Source organism: Perca fluviatilis, chromosome 1 (assembly GCF_010015445.1).
Source record: "Perca fluviatilis chromosome 1, GENO_Pfluv_1.0, whole genome shotgun sequence".
Lineage (NCBI taxonomy): Eukaryota > Metazoa > Chordata > Actinopteri > Perciformes > Percidae > Perca > Perca fluviatilis.
Window position 1 is genome coordinate 21,497,266 of NC_053112.1, and position 27,807 is coordinate 21,525,072.

At 41.6% G+C, this 27,807-nt stretch overlaps 3 protein-coding genes across 5 annotated transcripts in view; 1 reads left to right on the forward strand and 2 right to left on the reverse strand.

Annotated features, from left to right (window-relative positions):
• The first annotated feature begins 670 nt into the window (after window positions 1–670).
• Window positions 671–26,069, forward strand: LOC120557198. Its single transcript, XM_039797351.1, has 11 exons — window positions 671–725; window positions 987–1,055; window positions 7,588–8,231; window positions 8,387–8,573; window positions 8,708–8,827; window positions 9,057–9,285; window positions 9,520–9,672; window positions 9,905–10,172; window positions 24,612–24,666; window positions 25,471–25,516; window positions 25,785–26,069. The coding sequence occupies exons 1-5, from the start codon at window positions 671–673 to the stop codon at window positions 8,803–8,805; spliced, it is 1,053 nt and encodes a 350-aa protein (XP_039653285.1). The 3' UTR covers window positions 8,806–8,827; window positions 9,057–9,285; window positions 9,520–9,672; window positions 9,905–10,172; window positions 24,612–24,666; window positions 25,471–25,516; window positions 25,785–26,069.
• The window catches only part of LOC120556977 (centrosomal protein of 95 kDa-like), a 30,915-nt gene continuing 15,299 nt past the window's right edge, over window positions 12,192–27,807 (reverse strand). For 2 of the 3 annotated variants that reach the window (XM_039796935.1, XM_039796945.1), the window contains exon 21: window positions 26,766–27,769. In XM_039796935.1, the coding sequence (XP_039652869.1) occupies window positions 27,593–27,769 (177 nt within the window). In that variant the 3' untranslated portion in view covers window positions 26,766–27,592. Of the gene's footprint in view, window positions 12,539–26,765; window positions 27,770–27,807 lie in introns of those variants that run through there. The other variant, XM_039796927.1, reaches the window with a different exon arrangement.
• LOC120557018 (centrosomal protein of 95 kDa-like) lies at window positions 14,867–18,550 on the reverse strand. The gene is made up of 7 exons (XM_039797017.1): window positions 18,380–18,550; window positions 17,354–17,523; window positions 17,123–17,197; window positions 16,830–16,982; window positions 15,824–15,927; window positions 15,656–15,727; window positions 14,867–14,980 (listed from the first exon to the last, which is right to left on the reverse strand). Exons 2-6 carry the CDS (start codon window positions 17,438–17,440, stop codon window positions 15,715–15,717), a joined length of 432 nt encoding a protein of 143 aa, XP_039652951.1. The 5' UTR covers window positions 17,441–17,523; window positions 18,380–18,550; the 3' UTR covers window positions 14,867–14,980; window positions 15,656–15,714.

Sequence of the window (27,807 nt, forward strand, 5' to 3'; positions counted from 1 at the left end):
GGAGAGTGACCATGACAGGGCCATGGGAGCGAGTGAGGAAAAGATGGAAGAGAGAGTAGATGACGACGTGGTAAGGAGTAGGCAAATTAACACGGACTCTCAGGGGTGTGTGTGTGTGTGTGTGTGTGTGTGTGTGTGTGTGTGTGTGTGTGTGTGTGTGTGTGTGTGTGTGTGTGTGTGTGTGTGTGTGTGTGTGTGTGTGTGTGTGTGTGTGTGTGTGTGACGTCATAACGATAACAAGCAGTTTGGCTGTAACATTAAAGTTAGTGGCTGTCAAGTAACCTAACTGCTTAAAGTGATGGTTCGGAGTAATTTCACTCTAGGCTGCTTTGCATTTTGACCTCGAGCCAAACAGCCCCCAATAAGCTTTTTCCCCCTTGTTATAACTTGGTCGAGTTAGCGTTATCAGCTGGTTAGCTTAGTGCAGGCGCTAATGGACCCACGTTTGTATCTCGTAAATTGCCACTAATGCCCCGATTGATACCAACCGTCTACACTAGTAGAAATATTTTATGTATTTATAAAACGAGGCATTAGAAAGTTTGTAACTACACCAGAAGTATATTTAAATAAGACTTGCCTGATAGATACTCCTCACTGCTGCTATCGCGCGAGATCCCGCGACATCACGCGAGATCACGCACAGAGCACATATTGCCGGAAGAAACTAATGGTAAAGAAGAATCAAGAAGCGAGAGAACAGCAGAAGCAGCTACAGCAGCAGCGTGAGGCGATAGGACAAGATGCCACGCAGTTGTATATATCCTGGCTGCGGTTTAAAAGCTAAAAAGTTCCATCCAGAGACGTTCCATGATCTGCCGTTTCGATACAAAGACCCGGAGCTTCTACAACAGTGGCTTGTCGTTCTCAAAATGGACATTACAACGCCACTCGAGACGCTAAAAAAGAAGCGCTACCGTGTCTGTAGCAGACATTTCCATGATGACGACTTTTATTATCCGAATAAAGTCAATGAGCCCAAAAAGTCCACAAGAGTACTTCTGAAAAGGAACGCTATTCCACGAGTGGGACCACCGGCAGCGGACATAGAAGAGGTAAGTTGACTAGTATTTAGCTGATAACGTGTTCGTGTAGAGGTAGGTTGGGGGAGGAGGCATAATGAAATACCGGGTGTTTTTATACCATGGTGAAGTTAGTTTGATGTTGGATACTCGACAGATATTCGGAACTTCATTTATTTCCGATAGCTTGTATATCAGATGTTCTAAACAGCCCAGACCAATGCAGAGCTGTTCTGCTATGTGGTACTAATAATACACACCTCGCTATGAATTAATATTTTGCATCGCCTCCTTTTTTTCTTTTTTTTTTTAAAGAATCCCATTCATTTCCTATGGAAAACAGCTTTTTGCTCAATAGCGTCCAAGTTATGGGACCCAAACACCCCAGACCAATGCAGACCTGTTCTGCTATGTGGTACTCACTATAAATTAATATTTTGCACCTACCATTTCCAGGGTTCCTACACATTTCTCATTTCAAAATTCAATCTTTTTTTCATACTATTATTTTTAACCTATTGGACATCAGCGCACATTTTTTGTAGATGTAAACATCCTACTTTTAAGGACACATAAGGTAGGCCTAATCTAAAGCATTCCAGTTAGAAATGTATCGAGCTGGTCTTCATTAAAGGAGAATTCCGGCCAATTTTTATAGCTATTGAGAATGAGGACATACGTCATGGTAGCTTGCTGTCACGTCACGATTTGGGCGGTGTCTGAGCCCGTCCACCATCTTGGTGTACCTACACTATCGGTTTCCAGGGGCAACAATGTAAGAGAGCTGCATTTCAAAACACTGGACGAAATTGATGTGGAACTGTGAACAAACAGTTCTGTTCAATTTTTTTTGTTGAGATGGAGAAGGTGAATCAACGTCAGGCTGCTTGCAGGAGAATATTCTGTCGGCAACTTTGCCCGCAATGTGCGAAGGTAGGCAACCTTACAGTAGATACATTAACTTGTAGTTTACTGCATACACGTAACATTATCTCATTGTCCAGTAGCTTCTAGCTTTCAAAGAAATGCAGTGCAAAATATAATCCGCACCCACAAAGTAAACGCTACCAGCTAATGGAGGTTGCCACAGGCACTATGATATGCAGTAAACTGCAAGTGAGAAAGGTTAAATAGTACTGTAAAACCACAAGCTACAAGGCTACATCCAACGTATGAAAAGTCAACAACACCATTGATAAACACCCACTACAAGTTGTCAGTTAAGACCATGATGAATAAACTACACCACTACAGTAACATGAAGTACCTTCATGTTACAGTATGCTTAAATATACTTGATACAATTCTAATCTTACCAGGACAGGTTGAATAACTACTGGACTAGCTAACCTAAAGCTTTCTGCTTCTGTCTGCAGTCCTGAGGCAACACCATTATCAGCAGCTGAGTCTGATCGTCGCTTCGTGTTGAATATACTAGTGTACAGTATATAGTCATGTTTGAATAAATGTTATAATAAAGATACACGTTTCGTTAATGTCTTTGTAGAGCTTGTATACCTAACGAGTTATTAAAACAGGTAGCCTCTGAATATAATTATTCAGTTAGAAGTTTACTATGTCCAGGTCATAATTTGATGGAAAAACAGTTTATATTATATACACCCACAAAAACTTAATGACAGACAAACCAGTTAATTTAATGCATTTATTTTTTGAATGGCAATCTCTAATATAGCAAATAATCTATTCAACATCTCTCTTTGGCCTCTGTTTCCCTGCTTGTCTTTTGCTTTTCCATCCTCAGTGACCGCCTCCGTTTGTTCCTTAGTCCCTGTTAAAAGACAGCAAACACAAGAAAAATATGTTTATCGTTATGAATGCTAATACGTAACGTTACGGAATGTTATACTTTTTACATTTAAAAAAGTTTTAGCTTTCATTTAACGTTGCTAGTGAAGTTAACAGGAGCAGCTTTACCCATCCTGCAGCTACAACTGATAAACACACACGTTTCTAAATCTCTGCTAACGTTACGCATATACAGTAACTGCTTATCTAAAGAAATGAAAATGCCACTGGACATTAAACTTTACAAACACAAATGTCACAAAAGACAGCGACCCAGCTAACAGGCTAATGTTAAATGATTAGCATGGGTGTATTCACTTATGCTTACAACTGTAGTTAGCTAGCAGGCTAGGCAACAACGTTAGGTGCACTTCGTGGCTTTAAGAGCCGACAACACAAACACATTTACAGAGATTTTAAGAGAACTTACCCAAATGAAAATGCAGAGAACACACTCATCGACAGGGAGATGTGGTCAAAAGTTATGTCTGTTATGTCCTTTTTCTAATTGCAGTCACTCAAGAAATCCGAAGTCTCATTATCCCATCGGACAAATGCTCTCCTTTGTGCTTTTTCCATGTAGGGATACGAAAAAACTGTAACACATTGTTCCTACGGTTTCCACGAAAATCGTGTGTGGAACTGAAGCAGTCTTTGACACAGCAGTGTCTTCCAGGAGTTCTAAAATAGTTAATTTTCTTGAATCTAGACTAGCGAAAAACAGATGAACCTCCTCTGCTACCAACACAAACAATGAACACATTCAGCTCAAAATGGCGGAATGGGGATCTCTAGGGGCGGGGCGCTGTGCCGTGACGATATCTCCTCATTCTCAATAGCTATGCGAGTACTTTCGATAGAGGAAAACCCGACCTGGATCGGTCCTAGCAAACTGGAGTTGCTGCAGCTACGTGTACAAGCGTCCACTGAGCTAAAACAGCAGTTGTTGGGGCAAGTTTTAGAGTGCCTTTGTGCCTTTTAACAGACACAAAATGCAATTAATATATCTTTGCCACATGAACAGGGCCCTAACGTGACAACAAGATGCGTTTTCAACTCAGACATTGTTTAAATTCACCTACCCTGTCTTGATCCTGCCGGTGGGTAGCTTGGCCTGTTAGCGGCTAGCTGTTAGCTGCTATCTGCTGTCCGTGATAACTCCCGCAGCCAACAAGCGAGCGCCCGGTGGTCTGGATGTCCTCCAGAGGACATATCATGAAACATTTTAGTTTATTTACCTCTCAAAAATGGGTAATTGAGCACTGTTGTGGTTATGACCATATCAGTGACTATGTATCTACATGGAAACAGGATAAATGATGTCTGTGGCTTGCATAGTAATAGCGTTACTGAAGTCTAGCTGCGGCCTCGCGCTGTCTCCTGGGAATTCAGTTGTAGCAGGAAAAGGTAAACAGTAGTGTGCAGATCGGAGCGTAGTGTGTGAAGAGTGAAGAGCGGAGTTGTTCACAAGGGAAGAAGCTTGGAGTAACGTAACTATGGAGAATATAGCAGATATACAACACACTGAAGAGCCTTTTGAGTTTGATGGTCGTCCTTATTTATTCGAACCGGAGTATACAGACGAAGAACCAGCCTCACAAGAGTTGGAAAGAACGAGACAGACAGAGAGGGGCAACAGGCAGATGAACTTGCTGCTCCAAGTGCAAGCTAAAGCTAGCCTTCAGTAACGTTATTACTGTGCAAACCACAGACATTGTTTATCCCGTTTCCATGTAGTTACATAGTCACTGATATGGTCATAACCACTACAGTGCTCATTTACCTATTTTTGAGGGGTAAATAAACTAAAATATTTCGCCGCGAGGGCATGATCTGTCCTCTGTAGGACATCCACCAGACCACCGGGCGCTCGGGGGATTTTTGTTGGCTGCGGGATTTATCACGGACGGCAGATAGCTGCTAGCAGCTAACAGGCCAAGCTACCCACCGGCAGGATCAAGACAGCGTAGGTGAATTTAAACAATGTCTGAGTTGAAAACGCATCTTGTTGTCACGTAGGGCCCTGTTCATGTGGCAAAGATATATTAATTGCATTTTGTGTCTGTTAAGAGGCACACAGGCACTCTAGAACTTGCCCCAACAACTGCTGTTTTAGCTCAGTGGACGCTTGTACACGTAGCTGCAGCAACTCCAGTTTGCTAGGATTGATCCAGGTCGGGGTTTTTTTCTATTGAAAGTACTCGCATAGCTATAGCTATCAAGATTAATGTAAAAATTGGCCGGAATTCTCCTTTAATGATGACTAGCTCGATACATTTCTAACTGGAATGCTTTAGATTAGACCTACCTTATGTGTCCTTAACAGTAGGATGTTTACATCTACAAAAAATGTGCGCTGATGTCCAATAGGTTAAAAATAATAGTATGAAAAAAAGATTGAATTTTGAAATGAGAAATGTGTAGGAACCCTGAAAATAGTAGGTGCAAAATATTAATTTATAGTGAGGTGTGTCTTATTAGTACCACATAGCAAAACAGGTCTGCATTGGTCTGGGGTGTTTGGGTCCCACAACTTGGACGCTACTGAGCAAAAAGCCGTTTTCTATAGGAAATGAATGGGGTTCTTAAAAAAATTTAAATAAAAGAGTAGGTGCAAAATATTAATTCATAGAGAGGTGTGTCTCATTTGTAGCACATAGCAGAATAGCTCTGCATTGGTCTAGGGTGTTTGGGTCCAATAACATGGAAGCTATTGAGCAAAAAGCCGTTTTCCATAGGAAATTAATGGGATTATTAAACAAATTTAAATAAAAGAGTAGGTGCAAAATATTAATTCATAGAGAGGTGTGTCTCATTTGTAGCACATAGCAGAATAGCTCTGCATTGGTCTAGGGTGTTTGGGTCCAATAACATGGAAGCTATTGAGCAAAAAGCCGTTTTCCATAGGAAATTAATGGGATTATTAAACAAATGTTAATAAAATAGTAGGTGCAAAATCTTAATTTATAGTGAGGTGTGTCTCATTAGTACCACATAGCAGAACAGCTCTGCATTGGTGGGTGTTTGCGTCCCATAACTTGGACGCTATTGAGCAAAACGCAGTTTTCCATATGAAATGAATGGGACAGCTCTGCATTGGTCTGGGGTGTTTAGAACATCTAATATACAAGCTATCGGAAATAAATGAAGTTCAGAATGTAATTTATTGACGGTCCCTAGGTAAAAACCAAGCAGTTAGGAGCAAATGGGTGTCCTGTGGTTTTCTGACAAGACTGAGTGAAAGCACAGCAGGAACTGCTGATGAACCTGAAATGAATATCTGAATATCCAACATCAAACTAACTTCACCATGGTTGTTTTTATGCAGTCACAAGTCTTACATTGAAAATGCTAGCGGAGCCTGTTGGGTAGCTGAAAAGTCTGTGTGATCTATAAAATCAGTGTTGATACAAGCATCAGTGTTCCTTGAATGGCCTAATTAGCTTCTCTTGTATTGGTGCTCTTTTCCAGGGCATATACTGTACTACTCTCAGCTTTATTGTAGCTTTTGGGAAGGGTTATAGTTATGGTTATAGTATTTAGCAGACACTTGTGTCCAAAGCGACAAAATATGAATCTTACAATAGTTAAAATTAACAGTAAACTGTTTTTAAAGTTTCTAAGCCAATATTAAGCAAAATGGTAATAATAACAATAATGGCAATACAATATCAATAATAATAAATATACAAATCATAACTAAGAATGAATGAATTGTAGTGAAGTGTAAGATCAACAGATAAGTCTTGAGACCCCTCTTGAAGGATCCAAAACGATCACATGAACGCTGAACACTAGGCAACTCATATCATAGAATGCACGCATATTTTAAGAGGACTGTCTGCAGGGAATGTGTCTGACCAATAACGGTGGGTGTGGGCCGCCTGGTCCAAAAATGCCAGGGCCAATTTTTTTGTCCCAGTCGAGTCCAGCCCTGTTCTAACCGTATACTAAGTGGGAACTATATTCTCAGAAAGCGGAAGCACTGCTACTTGGGCGGAGTGATTTTTCTCGCAGCACCTGAGAAGCCCGGTCACGGAGCAGAGAGTTCGCCTGGAGTTTGCTCAGAGTTGGAGTAATAGAGTCAACAATTACTAGATACTAGAAGTAGTAGTTAGTTTTCAATCATGGGTGTTCACTGTATTGTAAAGAGCTGCGACAATAAACAGGGGAGACCAGGTAATACCATGATGTTTCATAGATTTCCAACCAAAAACGCTGACCGGCTGAGTCAATGGCTACTTGCTCTGGATATGGATCCAAATACACCTGTAGCCACCTTCAAGACCCATCGTGTTTGCTCAGAACATTTCACTGAGGATGATTATGAAAAAATGGAATTAGCCACAAGGACCATGAAACGAGATGATTTTAGAGATGATTTTATGGAAAGTACCCAAACAGGCCTGCGTGTGTGTTTTGAGAAATATTTTTATACTGCAAGGCTATATTTATTATATTAAGTTGGATATTGGATGTGAAAAGAAGGAAATGGTTCTAACATTGTACTTTAGATGTGTGAATTTCCCACACCAGGAGTAATTTATATAGTTCTATTTTATAACAATCGATTATCTATTAAAAAAATGTTCTATGTAAAATGTTCTATTAAAGAAAAGATAGAAAATAAATATTTGTGTGTGCTGTAAAGTGGTTAGAAAAAATGAAATCGAAATCGGTATCGGCTGGCCTAACTCAAAGAAAATCGGAAATTGGAATCGGCCTAGAAAGTTGTAATCGGTGCATCTCTACTCAGAACCTGCCTCAGAACCTGCCGCTGATCCTGCTGACTCCAGGTTTCTCCCTGACACAGGCCCGTCCACCTCTACCACAGGAAGCTCAGCAAGCATTCGTGGACAATTTAGAGGATGGAAAGAGAGGAAGTGGCTGGTTAATGAGTCCAAACTCATGGAACTATTCCAAAAATGCACTTTTTGTGGAGCTGCAATGTGTGATGTGAACCAAACTGTGAAAACATCTGGCAGCAGGATCAGAGTCACATGGCAATGTAACAGTGGACACACTGGAGATTGGGAATCATGCCCAACTGTCCGTGGAATGGCGGAGAACAACCTGCTAGCAGCAGCAGCAGCAACACTCTTCACTGATGCTACTTACACAGACATTGCTGATTGGGCAGGGCTTTTGAACCTTCAGCTGCCCCAGAAATCCACCTACTATAGCATACAGTCCAGCTACCTGATTCCAGTTATCGCAGAAAATTACAAGAAGCAGGAGGACACTATAAGAGCAAGACTCATCTGCCAGACTCTAGATGGTGAGGAAGTGCAGATCTGCGGAGATGGGAGAAGTGATAGCCCAGGCCATTCCTGCAAATACACAACGTATTCCTTCATGGATGACTCCACCAATCAAATTGTAACATTTGAGTTGATTCAGGTAAAAATAATCAATAATAAATAAATTAATAATTATATTATTATTATTATTATTATTATTATTAATAATAGTTCCAAAAGTTCAGTCATTGTTCTAAAAAGTCTTATCAGAAATTTTATCACAAGTAGGCAGTAACCCTTACTTGTTCCCTCTAGGTGACCCAGGCCAAATGTTCTGTTGCGATGGAGCCAATGGGTTTCAAGAAAGGACTGGAAAAGTTCCTAGATGAAGGGATCGATGTAAAGGTTGTCACAACCGACAGACATCCCTCTATCAGGAAAATAATGAGGGAGGATTTTCAAAACATAGAACACCAGTTTGATCCATGGCATACCGCAAAAGGTTAGTCTATTGTTGTTAGTGTAAGCTGTTGTGCACAACTCCTGATGCTTCTGCTGTGCTGTCTGGTTTCTGTGTATCACAGTTACCATATCGAATATGCATTTGTTATAATTCTTTTCATTATTTTAATTTAGGAATCAAAAAGAAAATGGTTTTGGCATCCAATCGCAAGAACTGCATGGAACTGGCACCTTGGATAAAATGTGAGCAATCACATGTGGTGGAGCTGTAGCTCATCAAAAGGAGATCCAAAGGTACACAGTCATACATTATATACACACACACACTTTTTGCAAAGGCAAGGTCTAATTTATTTCTCATGTGCATAAGCAGGTAAAATTGCACAGTGGAATGTCAATGCTGACTCGCACACATCACCTTCCGACATCAATTTTATTTTTTAGGGTATTTTTTTTTTTTCCAAAAGAGTTTGGGTCCTGTATGCTGAAAATATTTCTCCTTGTGCTCTAATGTTATTGTCAGGAATTGCTGAGACGATGCAAGTCAATTCTACATCATATCTGTGGGGTCCATCGCTGGGAAGAAGATGGCATGGAACACAAATGCTACCACACTGAGCTGCCAGCGGACGAGCAAAGAAAGAAGAAGTGGTTGGCCGAAGACTCCCCTGCCTACAAGGTCCTTTATGAAGTGGTCCCGAATACACGCCTACTGAAAGACCTGGAACAAATGGCACTGTTCAAACACACGGGTATGTTTATCAAACACTTCACAGTTAGTGAATTGGCTCCATACATTGTAGTTTGTGTGAGAACTATTTCTGTGAAACTGGTTTACAATGTATTAGGCGGTAATATTGCACCACAGACAATGATGAACATTACATAAACTTCAACAGATCATGCACACAACTTGTAATCTGTGTTCCATGTATTGTTTATACAGTATCTTCTCATTTGTACGGTCTTTATTTCTGTTTTACTAGCACAACTTGAGGTCTTCCATAAAGCCCTTCTCAAATACTGTCCCAAAAGATTGCACTTTGAATATGCATCCATGCAAGCGCAAACAATGTTGGCAGTCATGGACCATAATGAAAACCACAACACACAATGACAACAGGCAAAAACTGCGTCTAGTAAGTGCTAAAAATATATTATATTAATACTATAACCTCCTGATACTTCGGAGTTTTCAGTGATACACATGTCTGTAATTATCTGTATGTAATTTATCACCTAAATATATAATTTCCCATATTTATCTTTTACAACATAACACTTGCTGGTATAACTTGCATGACATAATATAGCCTTCATCTCAGAATCATAACAGACCAAACTCCTCAGTCATGCTTGTTTTTATTTCAGGCCTACAAAGACACAATGTGGTTTTCCAAAAACAATCCAAACAATGGATTGCCAGACCTGTCTACCAGGAAACAACACAGACTTTCAGGAACGACATGATGGATGCAGTCATTCAGAGAAGGCTGGATCCATCGGTGAAATACCAAGACCCCGAAACCCATTTCAAAGTTCCCCGTTTGGCTGCTAACATCGCCAGAGTTTCAAAACCCAGGAAGGAGGATGTCATTTCCGGACACGCATCAAGGTTCACAGGTCCAGACTCATAATGGTATGATATGGTTATAAATAAATAAATGGTCACCCACCTACCATCCCATAGGCCTGTTTTTCATTATGTCACCACTGCCACCTAAAGTGCCTTTTTTGTTATTATTATTATTGTACATTGTTTTTGTTATTGTTGTCCAGCAATTTTAAAATAAATAACTATTTCTAGTTCTCTTATCTCTCCTGTGCAAATCTGCCTTGTGTGGCCTACACAAGGCAGATTTGCACATTTTGGGTGAAAAAGCGCATTTGTTACAACACAATAACATTACAGGGCATACATGGAGCCCGAGAACAACTGCAATAGTAGAGACCACCCTATTCATGTAATAGTGTTACTAACGTTACCACTGTTACAGTAGCTAGTCCTCTAAAAACATAACGGAACACTTACCGTAGCCGCAGGGGATCCACTTTGTCCGGTCTGTATTATCGATGGAATGGCCGTATCCTTCAGCACACGTTTCATGGTCCTTGTGGCTAATTCCATTTTTTCATAATAATCATCCTCAGTGAAATGTTCTGAGCAAACACGATGGGTCTTGAAGGTGGCTACAGGTGTATTTGGATCCATATCCAGAGCAAGTAGCCATTGACTCAGCCGGTCAGCGTTTTTGGTTGGAAATCTATGAAACATCATGGTATTACCTGGTCTCCCCTGTTTATTGTCGCAGCTCTTTACAATACAGCGAACACCCATGATTGAAAACTAACTACTACTTCTAGTATCTAGTAATTGTTGACTCTATTACTCCAACTCTGAGCAAACTCCAGGCGAACTCTCTGCTTTCTGAGAATATAGTTCCCACTTAGTATACGGTTATATATGGCTGTGTCTCATGTGACCTTATTATTTGTACACCCTTTTTTTTCATTTCATTTTTTATTTTTTAAACAGGAAAAGATTAAAGACAATCGGGCCTGACTCAGTATAAAACTGATTTTCAGCAGGTTCCTGCTCTGCAGAACATAAACACCACATACACAACAAAAACTCCTAGACAAAACAGTAACAAACACACAGAACAGAAGAATGAGCAACAGGGCAAAGCCATAAAGCTGACTCAATGGTCACAGGTATACCTCTCTATTAGATAGCGAGCAAATGTTAATTTAAATAGTCTTATTGACGTTAAAGTTCTGATGTGCTGTGGAATGTCATTCCAGACTTTAGTGAGCACTAAGAAAAAAAATCTCTGTCCATAACAGTTTCTAAAAGCCGCTAAAGGCAAAAGTCCATTTGTAGCAGATCTCGTAATGCGTAGGACCTTGAACTGGGTTTTGGAACAAACGTAGACAGAGCAGCTGCAGTGTGACCATTTAAAATTTGATAATACAATTTTATCCCATGGCTTAATTTATAATTCTGAAATGTCAAGGCATTACACAGAGATAGTGCAGTACAATGGTGGAGTCCATCCAGGAAAACTGACATGGAGCTTATAGGCTTTGTTATAGAGTCTTATTACTGGTTCAAGAATTTCATTTGTTGTGAGTGACCAAACAGGTAAACAATACGACAAAGTGGACATAATGATGGCATGAAGAGAAGTCTTTGAGACAGAGAGCAGCAAATATGGTCTAATTTTACTATAAACAAATAACTTTTGGTTTAACTTTCTGGTTAGGGTCTGGACATGCTCACAATAAGTGAGATGTGAGTCAAGAGAGACTCCAAGATTCTTATAAGTGGATACAACTGAAAGTTTTTGATTAGAAAACATAATGGGATTGATGTGGATAAATGTCTGAGTAGAAGTACATACATTGTTTTCTTGATATTAAGTGTTAGATGATTATCTTGCAGCCAGTTATGTAAAACCCTGTGACTATACGTATCACAACATGTAAATAGGAACATGTTGGCGTTATTTTGTCACTTATTCGGAGCAGTAGGCTAGTTGGAACCTGTTACCTGCAGGAACTGTGCTAGGCTAAGCTAATGCTGGAGCTGTCAGACAGCGTTACAGCACACACAGAGATGAGAAGGGTATGTATGGACTTGTCTAACTCTGGGGGTTACTGTGAATAAGCTAAAGTCCCAATAAGTCAGCGTTTTCCTTTAAGAGAGGAAGTTAGCTACATTAGCTAAAAGCTAAATTTTGTCGGAGTACGTTCAGTTCATTAATAATCAATCATCAGGACAATTTCCTCTTCTGTGCAAATCTGAGGGAAGATGCCGAGGAGACCGTACTGTTCAGCCGTCAGAATGTCGTACCCTTAGTTGTTTTAGGAAGAAACAAAGTGTCTTGCTGCATGTTCCTCTAATGTAAATCCAGCCTCGATTGAGCAGAGCTTAGAACAGCCCTGTGTCTCTCGCTTCCCTGATCAGTTCAGATAGCTAGTGTTGTACTGGAAGGAAGCCATCTGGACCCGATTGACCTTTTTCACAGCAGACATTTTGACTTGTCATAGTAGGAAAAGCACAGCTGAAATTGATCACCTTAACGACGGCTCCAGTGGCGTAACCATTGACATATATATAATGGACCAATAGACCCCGTTGCTCTGGACGGAGACCAGTGAAGGCTATTAGAAGCACTTTTCCGGTGATCTCTTGCTTTACTGCGCAGCCTCCAACTGACAGAGACAACGTAAATGTGACGTGAGCAACCTGTCTGAAAGTTGTAAGTCTTCTGGTAGCTGTGCCGAGAGAAATCTCAATCATTCCCAATCTTACAGAGACGGAGAGTGTAGGTATATGTAAGGAGATAACATGGGCACAGGCTAATTATTGATAACTAACATGCTAGTTAACATTAGTAATTAAACCTAAACAGCTAATGTAAGTCGAAACTTCCTGCAAGCTTCTCCTGTACTATACGGTAATTCCTCTACTGTGCGACAGTAAGTCACTTGGTTATGACACAATCGTTAGCCTATTTTTTCAAAAACGTCTGCTACGGAGCCATAACGTGAGGTACAAGTTAATGGAGCCTTTTATACGTTGTCGTGTTTCTTTAGAAATAAACAATGGAAAAATTGAGTCTTTAAACGCTTCACATGTAAAGTTATTTGCAGTCAAGTGACGTAAAAAAAAAAAAGCGGTCAGTGGAATGCTAACGAGGTGATCGCTTTGTAGCAACAAAATGGCGCCATCGGAGGTTCGAGTTCTGAAGCGAAGCTTACCCCCTTGGGCGTAACAAGCCAACACCGGGCCCCTATGCAGGATTATCAAGGCAGGCCCCCCCCTACTACAGCACGTGATGACGGCGCAATGTCCACGAGTAGGCTACCATGAATCATACAGGATCATAGAGACACAGCATATAAGAGATGAGATGACTGACAAAATCAGGAGTAGCCTACGCGCACCACCACAACAACAAAAAAACACACAAGGGCAGTCCCTCCAGGATTTCGCTGCCTTTTTTTGAGATTGTTGTGGCCCAAAATTCTTGATTTCACGGGAGCTTTTGTAAACACTTGCGATAAAAGTTGCAATGTCTTTTGTATGTTTGTTGCAAAGAAGTTGCAGAAGACAGTGAAAGTTGCAAAAAAAGTTAGTTAAAAATAAAAGGAAACTTTGGGGAGACTATGGGTTTTGCGGAGAATACTAAGTATTACTATTAATTACTCTGGGCTGAGATTTCCTAGTAACGTTACCAAAAAGGGTCAGGATGCTGCAAATGTTGGTATAATATGAAAATTGCTGGTGGATTTAAGACAAAAAATAATAATTTATTGAATGAATCAAATATGAACATATATGTCACTGTCAGTGGCTTGTTGATCTTTACATCGTTAATTTCCTGTCCTGGCCACACACACACACACACACACACACACACACACACACACCACAACACACACACACACACACTTATACGGTTTGATAAAGTACTTATTGGACTTTAATTTGTCATTGCACTTAGAATAACGAGCGTAGCTGTCCTCAATTTAGACCATCGTTTCGTCTCATCTACTGTGTGTGTGTGTCAGTGTCAGTCAATCGTGGGGGAAATGGAGCAGCAACCCCGTCTGCTGCCGAGAGTATTCAAACAGCAGCCGCTTCAGTGACTTAATAGTGACAAAACGTTACAGCGTACAGTGATGTTAAAATGTACACACAATGTGTACACAGGTTGGCAGGACAGTGTGAAATGTTTTGGACGGTCTTTCGCTGTACGTTTTGTTGGTCAATGTGAGATGTTCGAGTCACACACACGGAAGGAAATTTATTTTACCCGTTCTCACTCCCGCTTGGTCAGTGGCTGCACGTGGGACTGCTGGGACTGTCGCGAGTAATGAAAATGCGATAGGGGGCCCCGGCTGTCAATCAGTGTCTTCCAGTGATGCGGGCCCCTGATTGGTCCGGGCCGTAAGCACCGCTTACCCTGCTTACCGATTAGTTACGTGTCTGGATTGCTCAATTCCATCAAGTGTCCCAGTAATCTATTCCAGTGAGTCAGCATGCACAATACCAGGGCCTCTCTAAGTGAATGCAGCCATCATTAATGGGTTTGAATACACCTGTGCTTTTCCTGCTATGACATGTCAACATGTCTGCTGTGAAAAATGTCTATCGCGCAGCCTCTGGACCTCCAGATCCTGGAAATGTTCGTCCTTGTCGTTCTGGATTATGATCTTCTGCAGTTCACGAATCAAACGCTCCATCTTGGAACGCAGCTCTCTCTTCATCTTCTTTTTTTGGGGGGGGCTTTTCTGCCTTTAATTGGACAGGACAGCTAGGTGAGAAAGGGGGGAGAGAGAGGGGAAGACATGCAGGAAATTGTCACAGGTCGGATTCGAACGCTTGACCTCTGCGTCCCAACCCGGCCACAGCTCTCTCTTCATCTTCAGCGGAGCCTGCAAAACAATGGGAATAGTGAAGGTTCTTCACTAAAATTGTTTTTTTTCCAGTGAAAAGGGAATAATCTGGGCAATGACAAAGGTAGATTTAAGAGTTGCATGTAAGTCGTCTGTCCTGTGGTTGGAAAATTTGTATCTAAGATGAAGAGAGACACTTGAACAAACCCAACAGCAGCTGGAACTGTGCCTGACTGTCTCATGTGACCTTGTTATTTGTACATGCTGTGACTATACAAATCACAACATGTAAATAGGAAAATGTTGGTGTTTTTTTGTCACTTATTGGGAGCAGTAGGCTAGATAGAGCCGGTTACCTCCAGGATCTGTGCTAAGCGAAGCTAGCGGTGGGTGTGTCAGACAGAGTTACGACACGCACAGAGATGAGAAGGGTATGTATGGACTTATCTAACTCTGGGGGATACGATGAATAAGCTAAAGTCTCAATAAGTCGGCGTGTTCCTTAAGTCCAGAAAAAGTTCTTTACTGATTTACTGAAGATTAATAACCAGCTTAAGTAGGCTACACATTACTTTATAACATGAAACCACATTCAAGTTGGTGATTTGTGGCATGTTGCCAGACAGGTCTGTCCATAGACCTCTAATAAGAAGATTACAATTTTAGGAGTTTTTGTGACAGCAGTAATAAGTAGTTTAAGTGTTTTCTTTTTACCTTTTCTTGAGCTTTTTTCCGAACCTGGATCTCCTGCCGCTCTTGGGCAAGTTTTTCAACTAGTAGTGAAAACTGAAAGAGAGTAGGCACATTATAGCTCCATTTTAGAAGAATACAAACGTGTGTGCGACTTCCTGGTTCTTATATAGACCGGTGTGTGTGTCCTACTTGGTCCTTGTAGTAGTTCTCCATGGACTTGATCTGGTCAGGCTTGCCAAGTTAGTCATGTTCAGTGTTACACGGTGGTTGGGCAGACACCAAATACTTGGCCACTGCATAATAAATAAAAAAAAAAAAGTTAAATGATGAAAAGATAAATATTTAATTCAGGTAATCATTAATTGCTTTCTTGGACATCGGAAAAACATTTTTCTGAGTTAAAACGCCATCATTCAAGTCACTTCCTGTGGGAATCAGAGGTGGGAAACTCGGGCTAGATTTTGCTAACAGAGTTTTCCAGTTAGTGACTCGTTGACAACTGACGATTGATGTAGGCGACTTTGGTTCACTGAACATATTTCAATGACAATAAACTGTTTATTGTGGACAAACGCCTCTGCCAAGAAACATATACAGACATCTAATCCAACTTTATTTGTTAAGCGCTTTAAAACAACCAGAGTTGACCAAAGTGCTGTACAGAAGAATAAATAAAACATCACAAATAAAAGACATAACATTATGACATGAGTGAAAATAATAGCTGCACAATTAAAAGCAATCTAAATAAATAATTAAATGAAGTAAATAAAGTCGACATCTTACTAGGTGTCAAAGGCCACAGAGAAGAGATGGGTTTTAAGATGGGATTTAAAAGCCGACAAAGAAGAGGCCTGTTTAACGTGCATAGGCAGATCATTCCATAATTTAGGAGCCGACACAGCAAAGGCACGGTCCCCTCTGAGCTTATGCTTAGTTTTAGGCACACTCAGGAGCAGCTGATCATCTGACCTGAGAGAGTGAGTGGGTATATAAGGGTGTACAAGCTCAGAGAGCATGTTTCAAATTATTCATAAATGGGCCCATGTATAAAAACAACACCTTATCCGTGTCCTTTCCCGTTGGTTGTCCTGCAGATGACACAAACAAACACCTGTCCATGTGCTGTTTCTATGCTTGTATAAGAAAACGGCAGCAAATCTTTTGTTATGGTGGCCTCCATGTTTTCACCCACCCTCTCCTCCTTGGTGCGCGCCCTCATCAGGCGGGCACGGTGCTGGACATGGTAGTCGCTGTGGTACTTCTTGGCGCGTGCTATCTGCTGCCTCTGTTCCCTCAGTCTGTTCTGGGTCGACTTCTGCTGCTGGATCCGCTCTTTGAAGTCCCTCTGGGAGATAAACATGTTTAAGCCTGTAACTGGCCAGCTTGCTGTGCCCAATGCTGTGAACTTGTTTAAGCTTTGTAAGTCCATTGTAAGGTCACTTGTGAAGTGACCTTTTGAATGTGCGTTTGTGTGTGGCTGCTCACCAGGCGCCTGTTGTGGTCCTGCTCTTTGCGGATGATCTCCACAAGCAGGTCATGTTTCCTCTGGGCTTCCTCCACCTGGCAGACAAGCAGGCGTTTACATATTCATCAAATCAATCCATCCACAAAAATCATACATTCCAGATTTTTACGTCAGACACAAACAAACGCACACAAAGCCAGGCGCCCAGTACATCTGACTGCACTAAGCAGAGCTGGTTGCCGCGGTCCTACCTGGCTGGAGAGTTTGCTGCGGCGCTGGCCGTGAGGGGACGACGGGGCGTGCAGTCGGTCCACCTGCTGCATCTGCTGCTCCCACATCTGACCCAGGGCATGGGGGGAGATGTGAAGGTGGGGCAATTCCTCCAGGAGCACAGGGAGGAGCTCATTCTCCTTCACCTTCACTGGAGGGAGAGGGGGGCGGGTTTAAAACGCTATATAAATCTGATGTACTGTCATTATTAGAAAGTGCTGTTGCCATATCAGACTGAAATCAAGTTGGAAGAGAGAGAGGGTCAAACGGGAGTGCTTTGCATGGAGCAGTGAGAAAGTAGCTAAAGACATACTGATGGATCCAAGGACTAATAGAAGGAGCGCAGGATTTGCTTTTAGTATACCAGTCTTAAAAGTCTCTGTTAAAAGATCACTTACAGTGGATAGAAGAGTTACTAATGAAAAAGGTTATTCTTTGTACAGATTTGTGGTCATCAATTTCATTGCACTCATTACATCTCTACATTTTATAGCTCCTCCAGTTTCAGATTTTAAGTTATTTTAAGGTAGAAATGTGGGACTTCCAAAAATCTCCAAAATTATACAGTAAAAATGTTTAATTTTCAGTTAAGGGTGCAGTCAGTGATGTCCTGTACTCAAATATATCTGTCATTGCCTGGAATTATGGAGCAACGTCATTTTATTGCACCTACAATTTCAGATTTAAAGTAATTTTACAGTAAAAATGTTGGACTTTACTTGGAAAAACTTCCATATTCATACAGTTAAATTGTTAGATTTTAATTATTGGTGTTTTTAGAGATGTCAACTCAAATATTTTAGTCATTGACTGGATTTATGGAGCAAAATAGTTTTTTAGCACCTCAACTTTCAGATTTGAAGTCATTTTACGGTAGAAATGTGGGACAATTTGTAAAATCTCAATGTATACAGTAAAAATGTTCGTTCGTCGGCTGGCTTGACCGCAGTTAATTCAGCCAGTACACATCATGGCTGTATCAAGAGAACACACAGAGGTGCGAATACCTCTGTTTAGTTCCGGTGAAGTCCACACAAGTCGACTGTCGAACTCATATACAATATTCCAAAACGTATTTTTTTCACCAAAGAACGATGGTCACGAATTGCCGTGGTTACGTCCATAGTAATGACTAGCGCCGTAAGGACTATGTAGCAACATTCATAGACAGGCCGTAGCCACAACTGAGCCTGCACAGCTCCAACAAGGCTCGAGTTCTCGCGCGTGCTCATGGGTAACTAACAACAGTGGAGACTGTCGGCGACATCAGAGCGGAGGTCGAAGAGCTGATCAGACGGATCTTAGTTAGATCAGGAGGAATCTGAGAAAATGGTTCGAGTTTGTGCCTTTCCAAATTGCGGCAACAAAATGAAGAGATATCTGTGCTTGAGCTTTCACCGTCTACCCTACCGCAACCGGGAGACTTTACAGTTGTGGCTGGCTGCACTTCAGCTTGATGTGCAAACTCCCTTGCGAACATTACGTGAGAGAGATTACCGTGTTTGCAGCGAACATTTTGATGAGGACGACTTCACCGAAAAGAGCGTCAAATCCCGGTATCTCAAGGCAAATTCCATTCCAAAAGCGAAAAGAACCGCTGCAGAAAAATTGGTATGTGATCGGTAACGTCTTTATGAATTCTTATTAATGATTTTCCTTGGTAGTCTCGGAACATACAAATGAGACATTTATGTGTTTATTTGTTTGCGTTTTACCGATCGAAATTCTAAGTTTCTGGCCTGCCCTGAGCTTGCATATTACATTTTGTTCGTGTGCTGTCTCTACGAGAGAACACTCGACGTGCAAGCAAGGAAAAGTTTGTGGAAGCCGAGATGTAGAGGAGGAGAGGCGTTGGGGGAGGGGAGGTGTCTGCTAGCTCTGATGAACAGTGTTGCCAGAGCCCGTCTACGGAAAGCCATTGAGGCGAAGTCCCTCCCCTTCCGGTGGACCTCATGGGACCTTAAAAATATGAACGGTCGTGAATGGGGAGAGGCAAATATTTTTTTTGATCCCGTTTGAATTGAGCCATGGATTACAAATATGATGTCCCGTTGTCTCTTCTACCTACACCGTCCCCCGCGCCCTGTCCCTTCCAAGGGGGTAAGCGAGCACCCACAAAGCGTAGGCTACCTCCTATGGAGACATTCTTTTTTTCCCAACTTTTTTTATTTGCATTTTTAAAAAATTTGGTGACATACAAAACAGTCGTTGTAAACAACGTAAAAAGGAAAACAAAATGCCACCTCCCTCCAATTACCCACCCACCCCCCACTCGCCACCTCATGCAGCTGCTCACAGGAGAGCCATTTAGCAATGGAAAAGAAAGCATTAACTGTATCCTAAGCAATATATATGCTTTCAATGTACAGTAGACGTAGATTTTTTTATTTTTATTTTTTTTTTATATAAATCGATCAACCTAATTTTGATATGCTACATCTATACGCCAAACCTATAAGCATGTTATTTCAGAAGTGAAAGAATGTCTTTTGTTGTGGATTTGCTTTTCACCCTGACTCGAGGAGAGACTTCACTCGCTCATCTGCTACAGATCCACTCATGACAACGTAGCCGGCTGAATCGCGTGACTGACTGACTTAAGCACTCATGAGTCATGACTTATGACGACTCATGAGTCCTATGGTCTGCAAGGTTGCAATGTTTCCGGCTCTGAGTCTGCGGGTCGGGAAGTTCCTATAACGATGACTGTCTCTCTGCTCAATCAGTCGCTTGAGTTGACTTCTGGAGTTGTTGTTGCCTACGAAATTGTAAGTAATAAAGCTTTTGGCAGCTAAGATGGCTAGGACTAGTAGTAGCTAATGTTGCAAGAGGTTTGTGTGTGGCGCTGTTGTCATTTTAGATTGAATTGTGGTAGGACTCAACTGATCCGAGTTAATGATACTAGAGACTCTCGGTTCATGAGTTAATTTAAAGACTCTGTGAAAGATCCGAGTGAATCACGACTCAAACAGGTTTACAGTTGGCTGACACCACACTTGGCTGTGCAGGCTCAGTTGTGATGTCAGGCTACGGCCGGTCTATGTTGCTACGTAGTCATTACTGTGGACATAACCATGGCAATTCGTTCATCTTCTAAATTAAATAATGCCGAGACAGGGCTTGAGGAAGTAACGTCGTCTGCGCAGTGTGACCTGAGTGCGACCTGATGCAGCCCCTGAAGTGAGACACAGGGAACAGAAATACTGCAAAATAATAACGCAACTAAACAAGACGAAATAACGTTACATTTCGTCTTGTTTTGGTCAACGAAAATGAAGAGACATTTTAGCATAGTTTAAATTTTGTAAACCACATTTAGTGTCGTTTTTATTCATCAACAATATTGCATTATACATTTAATTATAGTCCTCGTCACATGACCAGCATTTACGTTGCGTTTCGTCTCCGTCACGTAATAAAGGTTCGTTGACGACGATATTAAGTCATGTTCGTTGACGAAAGCAACATTAGCTGTGAGGCAGCTTGGTCAGTCAATATAGCACACACTGAGGAATGTATTGCTCCAACCGACTACGCTAACTTTCAACACTGATTGGACATCCACGTACAAGGTGGCTAATTTTGCCTTTAAAGGGGTGATAGAATGCAAAACTGATTTTACCTTGTCATAGTTGAATAATGACAGTTTAGTGGGTAACTAGGACATACATTGAACCTCTAAATCACATTGACACCTCTTTTCTCTGCAAATCTCACTATTTGAAACTGCCTCTGAAAACGGGCAAATCTCAACGAGCCTCATAGTTGACGTCAACTATTGCGGCTCCTCCTCATTTGGCTCTAGTCTCTCTCTTTGTCACGCCCCAACATTTACATAGGCTACACAACTGACCTGAGATCAGTTAGTCTTCTGAATCTAGGTCGTGCAGATCTCAGAAATTGTATACATTGTTCATCTGCTATTTCACCATTAAATTCACTTCTGAGACTTTTTTATGCGAGAAATCAACAATGTAGAGGTCAAATATTGATGTCTAATTGCAAATTTTGTCCGACTGTGTCGGAGTTCAGAGGCCGGTGCTGCCTGTGTTGCTGCCTCGCCGCCTGGCCTGCCTTCCTCACAGAACCCGGCCTGCTGTGAGCTCGATTGAGCTCCGTTAGGCTGGCAACCCACAGCACTCCATACCCGCGCAAAGTCACCGTTTTGTGCTAATGTACTACTACCAAACGCCGCTGCTCTGACAGAGCTCCAGGGCCTGCAACTCCCCTCTTCCTGCTAGCTAAATGCCCGGTGTATGTAATGGTGCGTTCTTTTTGTCCACCAAAGTCGTTTTACGAGTTGTTTTCCGGAGTTACGACCCGGAAGCTGCAAAAAGAACGCCCCCGAGGTCGTATTTACGACTCGTCAAGTCGTCTGAACTCAGAGGACCCCGAGCTCACTTTCAAAGATGGCTACGTCGTGCATCACACGTAGTAAACATTGTGGTTATCTACAATTTTAAGCACTTTTGTCTTTGTTGTAACCAAATGAAGAAGTCGTACACATAGCGCTGTATACTGCTACCTATAGGCAATGTCGCTACAGTCTTATTAGGAGTTAAATACCGCCTAATTAGTTATTTTGTAGCTTGTGCAGCTGAAATTGGCTAGAGACGCTCGGTTGCTATATGACAACAATGGCTTTAAGCCGAGTCTTGAGCAGAAAGCAGAGCAGTAGCCTAACGTTAACATTAATCAAAACGTAATTTTCATGTATCAAACTGTGAAATATATGTGTGTAATATGTCAATAGCTGGGTGAATAGAATCCTAAATGTTACTAAAAATGTTACAAAAATCCATCTTTTCTCCGACTCGTAGTATTGTGTGACAAAAAGAATGCAACAACCCGCGGTTATTCGTTTTTCGACACGGATGTGACGTCACGCTCAAGCTACTAGTCGCAATTACAAGACAAAAAGAACGCACCATTAGTGAGAGCGCGTTCAGCGAGCTTGTTACGCCAGATTTCTCTTACCACAGGTTCCAGTTACTATTTTTATATGTGTAATTATGTGTTGAGTTATTTAAAGTGATGGTTCGGAGTAATTTCACCCTAGGGTCCTTTGCACCATGACCTCGAGCCAAACACCCCCCCCAGAAGCTTTTTTCACCTGGGTCGAACATTGGGAGCATTAGCGTAGCGTTATCAGCTGAATAGCTTAGCGCAGAGGCTAATGGATCCGAAGTGTCTCTTAACATTACCCCACTAATAATGCCGAAATGATACCAAACGTCTACAGTAGTACAAATAGGTTATGCACTCATAAACGATGGATTGTAAAATTTGTAAGTTACACCAGAAGTTTATGTAAATGACACTTGCCTGCTGGCTTCTGCTCTCTGCTGCTGCTGCTGATGCTGTTACTACCGGAGAGTAAGAGTGCTTAGGGACATCTACAAATTACAACATCGAAAGAGATGCAACAAAATATTTTATTAATTTAATGATTAAATAAGGTAATGTCTCCAAACTTACCTCAATTATTACTTGTCTCCTGCTAGTTATACTACAGCACTTACTTTAAAAAATAAGTTAAATTAAATAAATATTTTGTTGCATCTCTTTTCGGTGTTGTAATTTGTAGATGTCCCTAAGCAAGGTCTTACCAGCAACAACAACAGCAGGCAAGTGGTTATTTACATAAACTTCTGGTGTACACAAACTTTCAATCCATCGTTTTTAGTGCACATAACCTATATATACTAGTGTAGACCTTTGGTATCATTTCGGGCATTATTAGTGGGGTAATGTTAAGAGACACTTCGGATCCATTAGCCTCTGCGCTAAGCTATTCAGCGGCTAACGCTACGCTACGCTAACTCTCCCAATGTTCGACCCAGGTGAAAAAAGCTTCTGGGGGGGTGTTTGGCTCGAGGTCATGGTGCAAAGGACCCTAGGGTGAAATTACTCCGAACCATCCCTTTAAACAAACGATTGGGGAAATAAACGTTGCTTGTCCATGAGTCTCATTGATAGAGCCTGCGTCTGGATGGAGCTCTATCAATGAGAGCTAGCTAGCTAGCCTCCTCTTAGAATTCCTCTGGAATTCACAAATATTCATTAACTTGAAATCGGACACCGTTGTTAGCTTTATAAGACATTTATCTAGATGTTGTATACATGGCGTGACGAAATTCAAACTGTAAATATACTCGAATCACGCCGAAAATTAAGATAACTATCTGTGATTTGTAGCTACATACAGCTAGGATTGAAGGGACAGTTGCAGCTAACGAACCCCTTACAGTTCACAAATATTCATTAACTTGAAATCGGACACCGTTGTTAGCTTTATAAAACATATAGTTAGATGTTGTATAAGTGGCGTGACATGTGTGTAACATGTGGTAAGAGATTGCTGGTGTAACAAGCTCGCTGACCGCGCTCTCACTCTCACACAACGGGCCATTTAGCTAGCAGGAAGAGGGGAGTTGCAGGCCCTGGAGCTCTGTCCGGGCAGTGGCGTTTGGTAGCTAGTCCATTAGCCCAAACGGTGACTTTGCGCGGGTATGAGGTGCTGTGGGCTGCAGCAGCCGTGCCGGAGCTCAATCGAGCTCACAGCAGGCCGGGGTCTGTGGAGGAAGTCAGACCCCGGCGGCGAGGCAGCAACACAGGCAGCACCGGCCGCTCAACTCCGACACAGTCGGACAAAATTTGCAATTAGACATAAATTTTCGTAAAACGGCCCATATTTGAGCTTTATATAGTTGATTTCTCGCATAAAAAAGTCTCATAAGTGAATTTGGTAACGAAACATTGCAGTGTCTGGAATGTGAGATTCTGTCACGTCTCTGTGTGTGATAGAATGTATGGGGATTCGCTCAACCAATCAGCGTGTGTCTCTACGTGTGTGTATGGGGATAAGGCTCAACCAAGCAGCGCGCAGCTCATCTAAATATTCATGACCATACCATATTTGGAAGAAAAGCTCTTGTTACAAATAGGACCAAAACACAGGGATGCATAAGGGCCAGTAAAATATCCACCAGGCCATTTTCAGCCCAACTAATGTTACATACCCCATTAGGAGACCATAAGGAACAGTGTGAAATACCCTATATAATCATTCTATCACCCCTTTAAGATAAAAAGGTGGGTATGCAGTAGATGCGGTTACGGTTGGTGTGTGTGTGTGTGTGGGGGGGGGGGTATTTTAGATCCCTGCCATACTACTTTCTGTTTGTAGTAGTTAAAGACTACAATGTTGACTGTAACCAGGTGTGTTGTATTTTACAGCTGCATGGCACCTGGGCAGGAATGGACAGCTCACCTGGCCAGGTCAGGAGCACAGGTGAGTGTTCTTCCTGTGTACTACTCAAACTATTTTTGTCCAATACGTTTCTTATGTTCCTCAGCCTGGTGAAGACAGTTTGTCCAGCTTCTGTTGGCTGCTGATGTCCTAAAATTGGTCCAGTAGAGTCTATTATAAATTCAGATTTTTTTGTTGGTTTTAAAAGGTCCCATAACATGCTGCTTTTTGGATGCTTTTATATAGACCTTAGTGGTCCCCTAATACTGTATCTGAAGTCTCTTTTATATAGGCCTTAGTGGTCCCCTAATACTGTATCTGAAGTCTCTTTTATATAGACCTTAGTGGTCCCCTAATACTGTATCTGAAGTCTTTCCCAAAATTCAGCCTTGGTTAAGAATTCCAGCCACTAGAGCCAGTCCTACAATGAGCTTTCCTTAGTATGTGCCATTTCTGTGTCTGTAGCTATTGAGGAGGAGAGAGGGGGGGTGTGGCCTTGACCAACTGCCACTTTGCTCGTTTGAAAGCCATGATGTCTCTTTCTCATGGGTGGGCCAAATTCTCTGGGCGGGCAAAGCAGAGAAAGGGGAGGTAACCTTGCTCCTTATGACCTCATAAGGAGGAGATTCCAGATTGGCCCATCTGAGCTTTCATTTTCTCAAAGGCAGAGCAGGATACCCAGGGCTCGGTTTACACCTATCGCCATTTCTAGCCACTGGGGGACCATATTAATGTTAAAAAACCTCAAAGTGACATTTTCATGCCATGGGACCTTTTCAAATTGTTTGAAAAGGACTAACTACTTTAAACTTAAAAGATTTAGACTTTTTATTTTTTTATTCATAGGCATTCAAGCAAATGTCCCAGAGACGAGCACTGCAACCATGGAGAAGTGAGTCAATAATTAACTTTGATCATGTTTCCCTAATGTGTTAACTAAACCATGTAGCTTAACATAAAGGCAGACAGTCTGTGGTACAGTATAATACTTCAGAGCTTACTTATACCCCATTCAGTTGCAGTGATGCAGGTTAAACACCACCGTTGCACCTGCAACAATGTATCCATAGTGGCAACTTGTGTATGTTTTGAGCTCTAGCCGTGCTCTGTACAACCACAGTCATTATCATTTCTCAGCTCTCTTTTCTGCCCCAAACCAGACCAACTCTGCAGCACATTGTGGATGAGGAGGCTATTCTGCAGCTGATGAAGAACTGCCCGATGTGCAACAGAAACTGCCGCTGTACAAAACGCACTCGCAGTCCTTACTTCATAGTCTACCAGAGCTGTTACTACTGCAATTATCAACGCGCAGGTGGGGCAACCAGCCTGAAGCTAGAAATATGGACATTCGTAACAAGAAACTAAAGCCAACAAACAAGGTGTCTGTAAATGCCAAGGCTCAGTCATCACAGCTTAATAATAAATGCATTTCTGAATCCTGAGTCTCAAGAAGTCACACGACCCGTTAGACATCTGAAGAGCCCAGTGTAAACTCTCTTTTGAGATTGGGCATGAGCCCAGTTTAATATGTGCCTTAAGGTGGATCATTATGCATTTGGAAATGCTTGCTGATGACAAACAATTCTGTAAAGTTTTCTGTTGAGTTGAAGCTTCAGTCCAAAGTAATAACATTGAACTTGCTAACAAGGAACACAATTAGAGTAAAGCAGTAACAGAGGTGATAAGCATAGTTTTGTTTGCTACTATGTAGTGAGAAACACTACACACCAAATGTGGTAAGGTGCCATTGTGTTGTGGAACGTTCAAGCCTAAATACTCATGTGAGTCAAGATAATTAGAAAATGCATTAGCGTTTAGGATTTTCTGTCCATAACATCCATAATCAAATTGGAACTCCTTGTTTCATCATTTGAGGCTCAGCTGCAGCTAATCTGAAACCAGCATTCAATTAGGACAGGTAAACTACAGCCCTTTTTTTTCTCTCAATTTAAGACTTGATTTTTATGCCTTTTTGAATTAGAAATTTCAGCCTTCACGTTATCTTGTTGACTTTATATGCTTTTCATACTTTGGTCAAGTGTATCAGCCTAAACCTTAATAAAATACTAAAATAGTAACCTGTACATCATGCAAATAACTTAAACCTTTTAACTGTGACCCATTCCAGCAAGAAGAGATGAGTGAGCCCACACTTTTATTGGATGATGAGGACGGGGCATTTGTGTGCTCATTACATACAAAATCAGTAGACTCATTACAACCCTTTGTATTGGTTTAAAACTACCATTATCTTTAGTTCTGGCTGAGAGTTAAAAACCATCACAATTGAGTTGAGGAAAAGGAGAAGTCATGAAAGACCGATTATCATCGCCCCTGGAGATCAGACAGCCCAACACCAGGTTAGTTAAAAGTCAAACATTAAAGTTAAAAAATAAATAATCCACTGGCATGGTTAAATCATTAAAGGAAGACGTAGCACATATAAGGGGGAAAATTTGTTTAAAATCTGTCAGCGTGGGACATTCATACTTGGTAACGTTGCATCTGCGGTCCCTATTTGGCAAAAGGAATAACATTTTTACTAGTTTGCTACAATATCAGTACACATACTGCACAGTGAGGGAGCCATTTTAAAACCTTATTAGTTATCAAGTACTAAAACCCATGGAAGAAGGGGACTTAGTCCAAGATGTCGTTAAGTTCAGGTATAGCAGCTGAGGTGAGAGGAAGTTAGCTACATTAGCTAAAAGCTACATTTTGTCGGAGTACGTTCAGTTCATTAATAATCAATATCAGGACTTGTATAAGTTCTAACAATGTCAATTTCCTCTTCTGTGCAAATCTGAGGGAAGATGCCGAGGAGACCGTACTCTTCAGCCGTCCGAATGTCGTACCCTTAGTTGTTTTAGGAAGAAACAAAGTGTCTTGCTGCATGTTCCTCTAATGTAAATCCAGCCTTGATTAAGCAGAGCTTAGAACAGCCCTGTGTCTCTCGCTTCCCTGATCAGTTCAGATAGCTAGTGTTGTACTGGAAGGAAGCCATCTGGACCCGATTGCGCAGCCTCTGGACCTCCAGATCCTGGAAATGGTCGTCCTCGTCGTTCTGGATTATGATCTTCTGCAGTTCCCCAATCTCACGCTCCATCCTGGAACGCAGCTCTCTCTTCATCTTCAGCAGAGCCTGCAAAACAACGGAAATAGTGAAGGTTCTTCACAAAA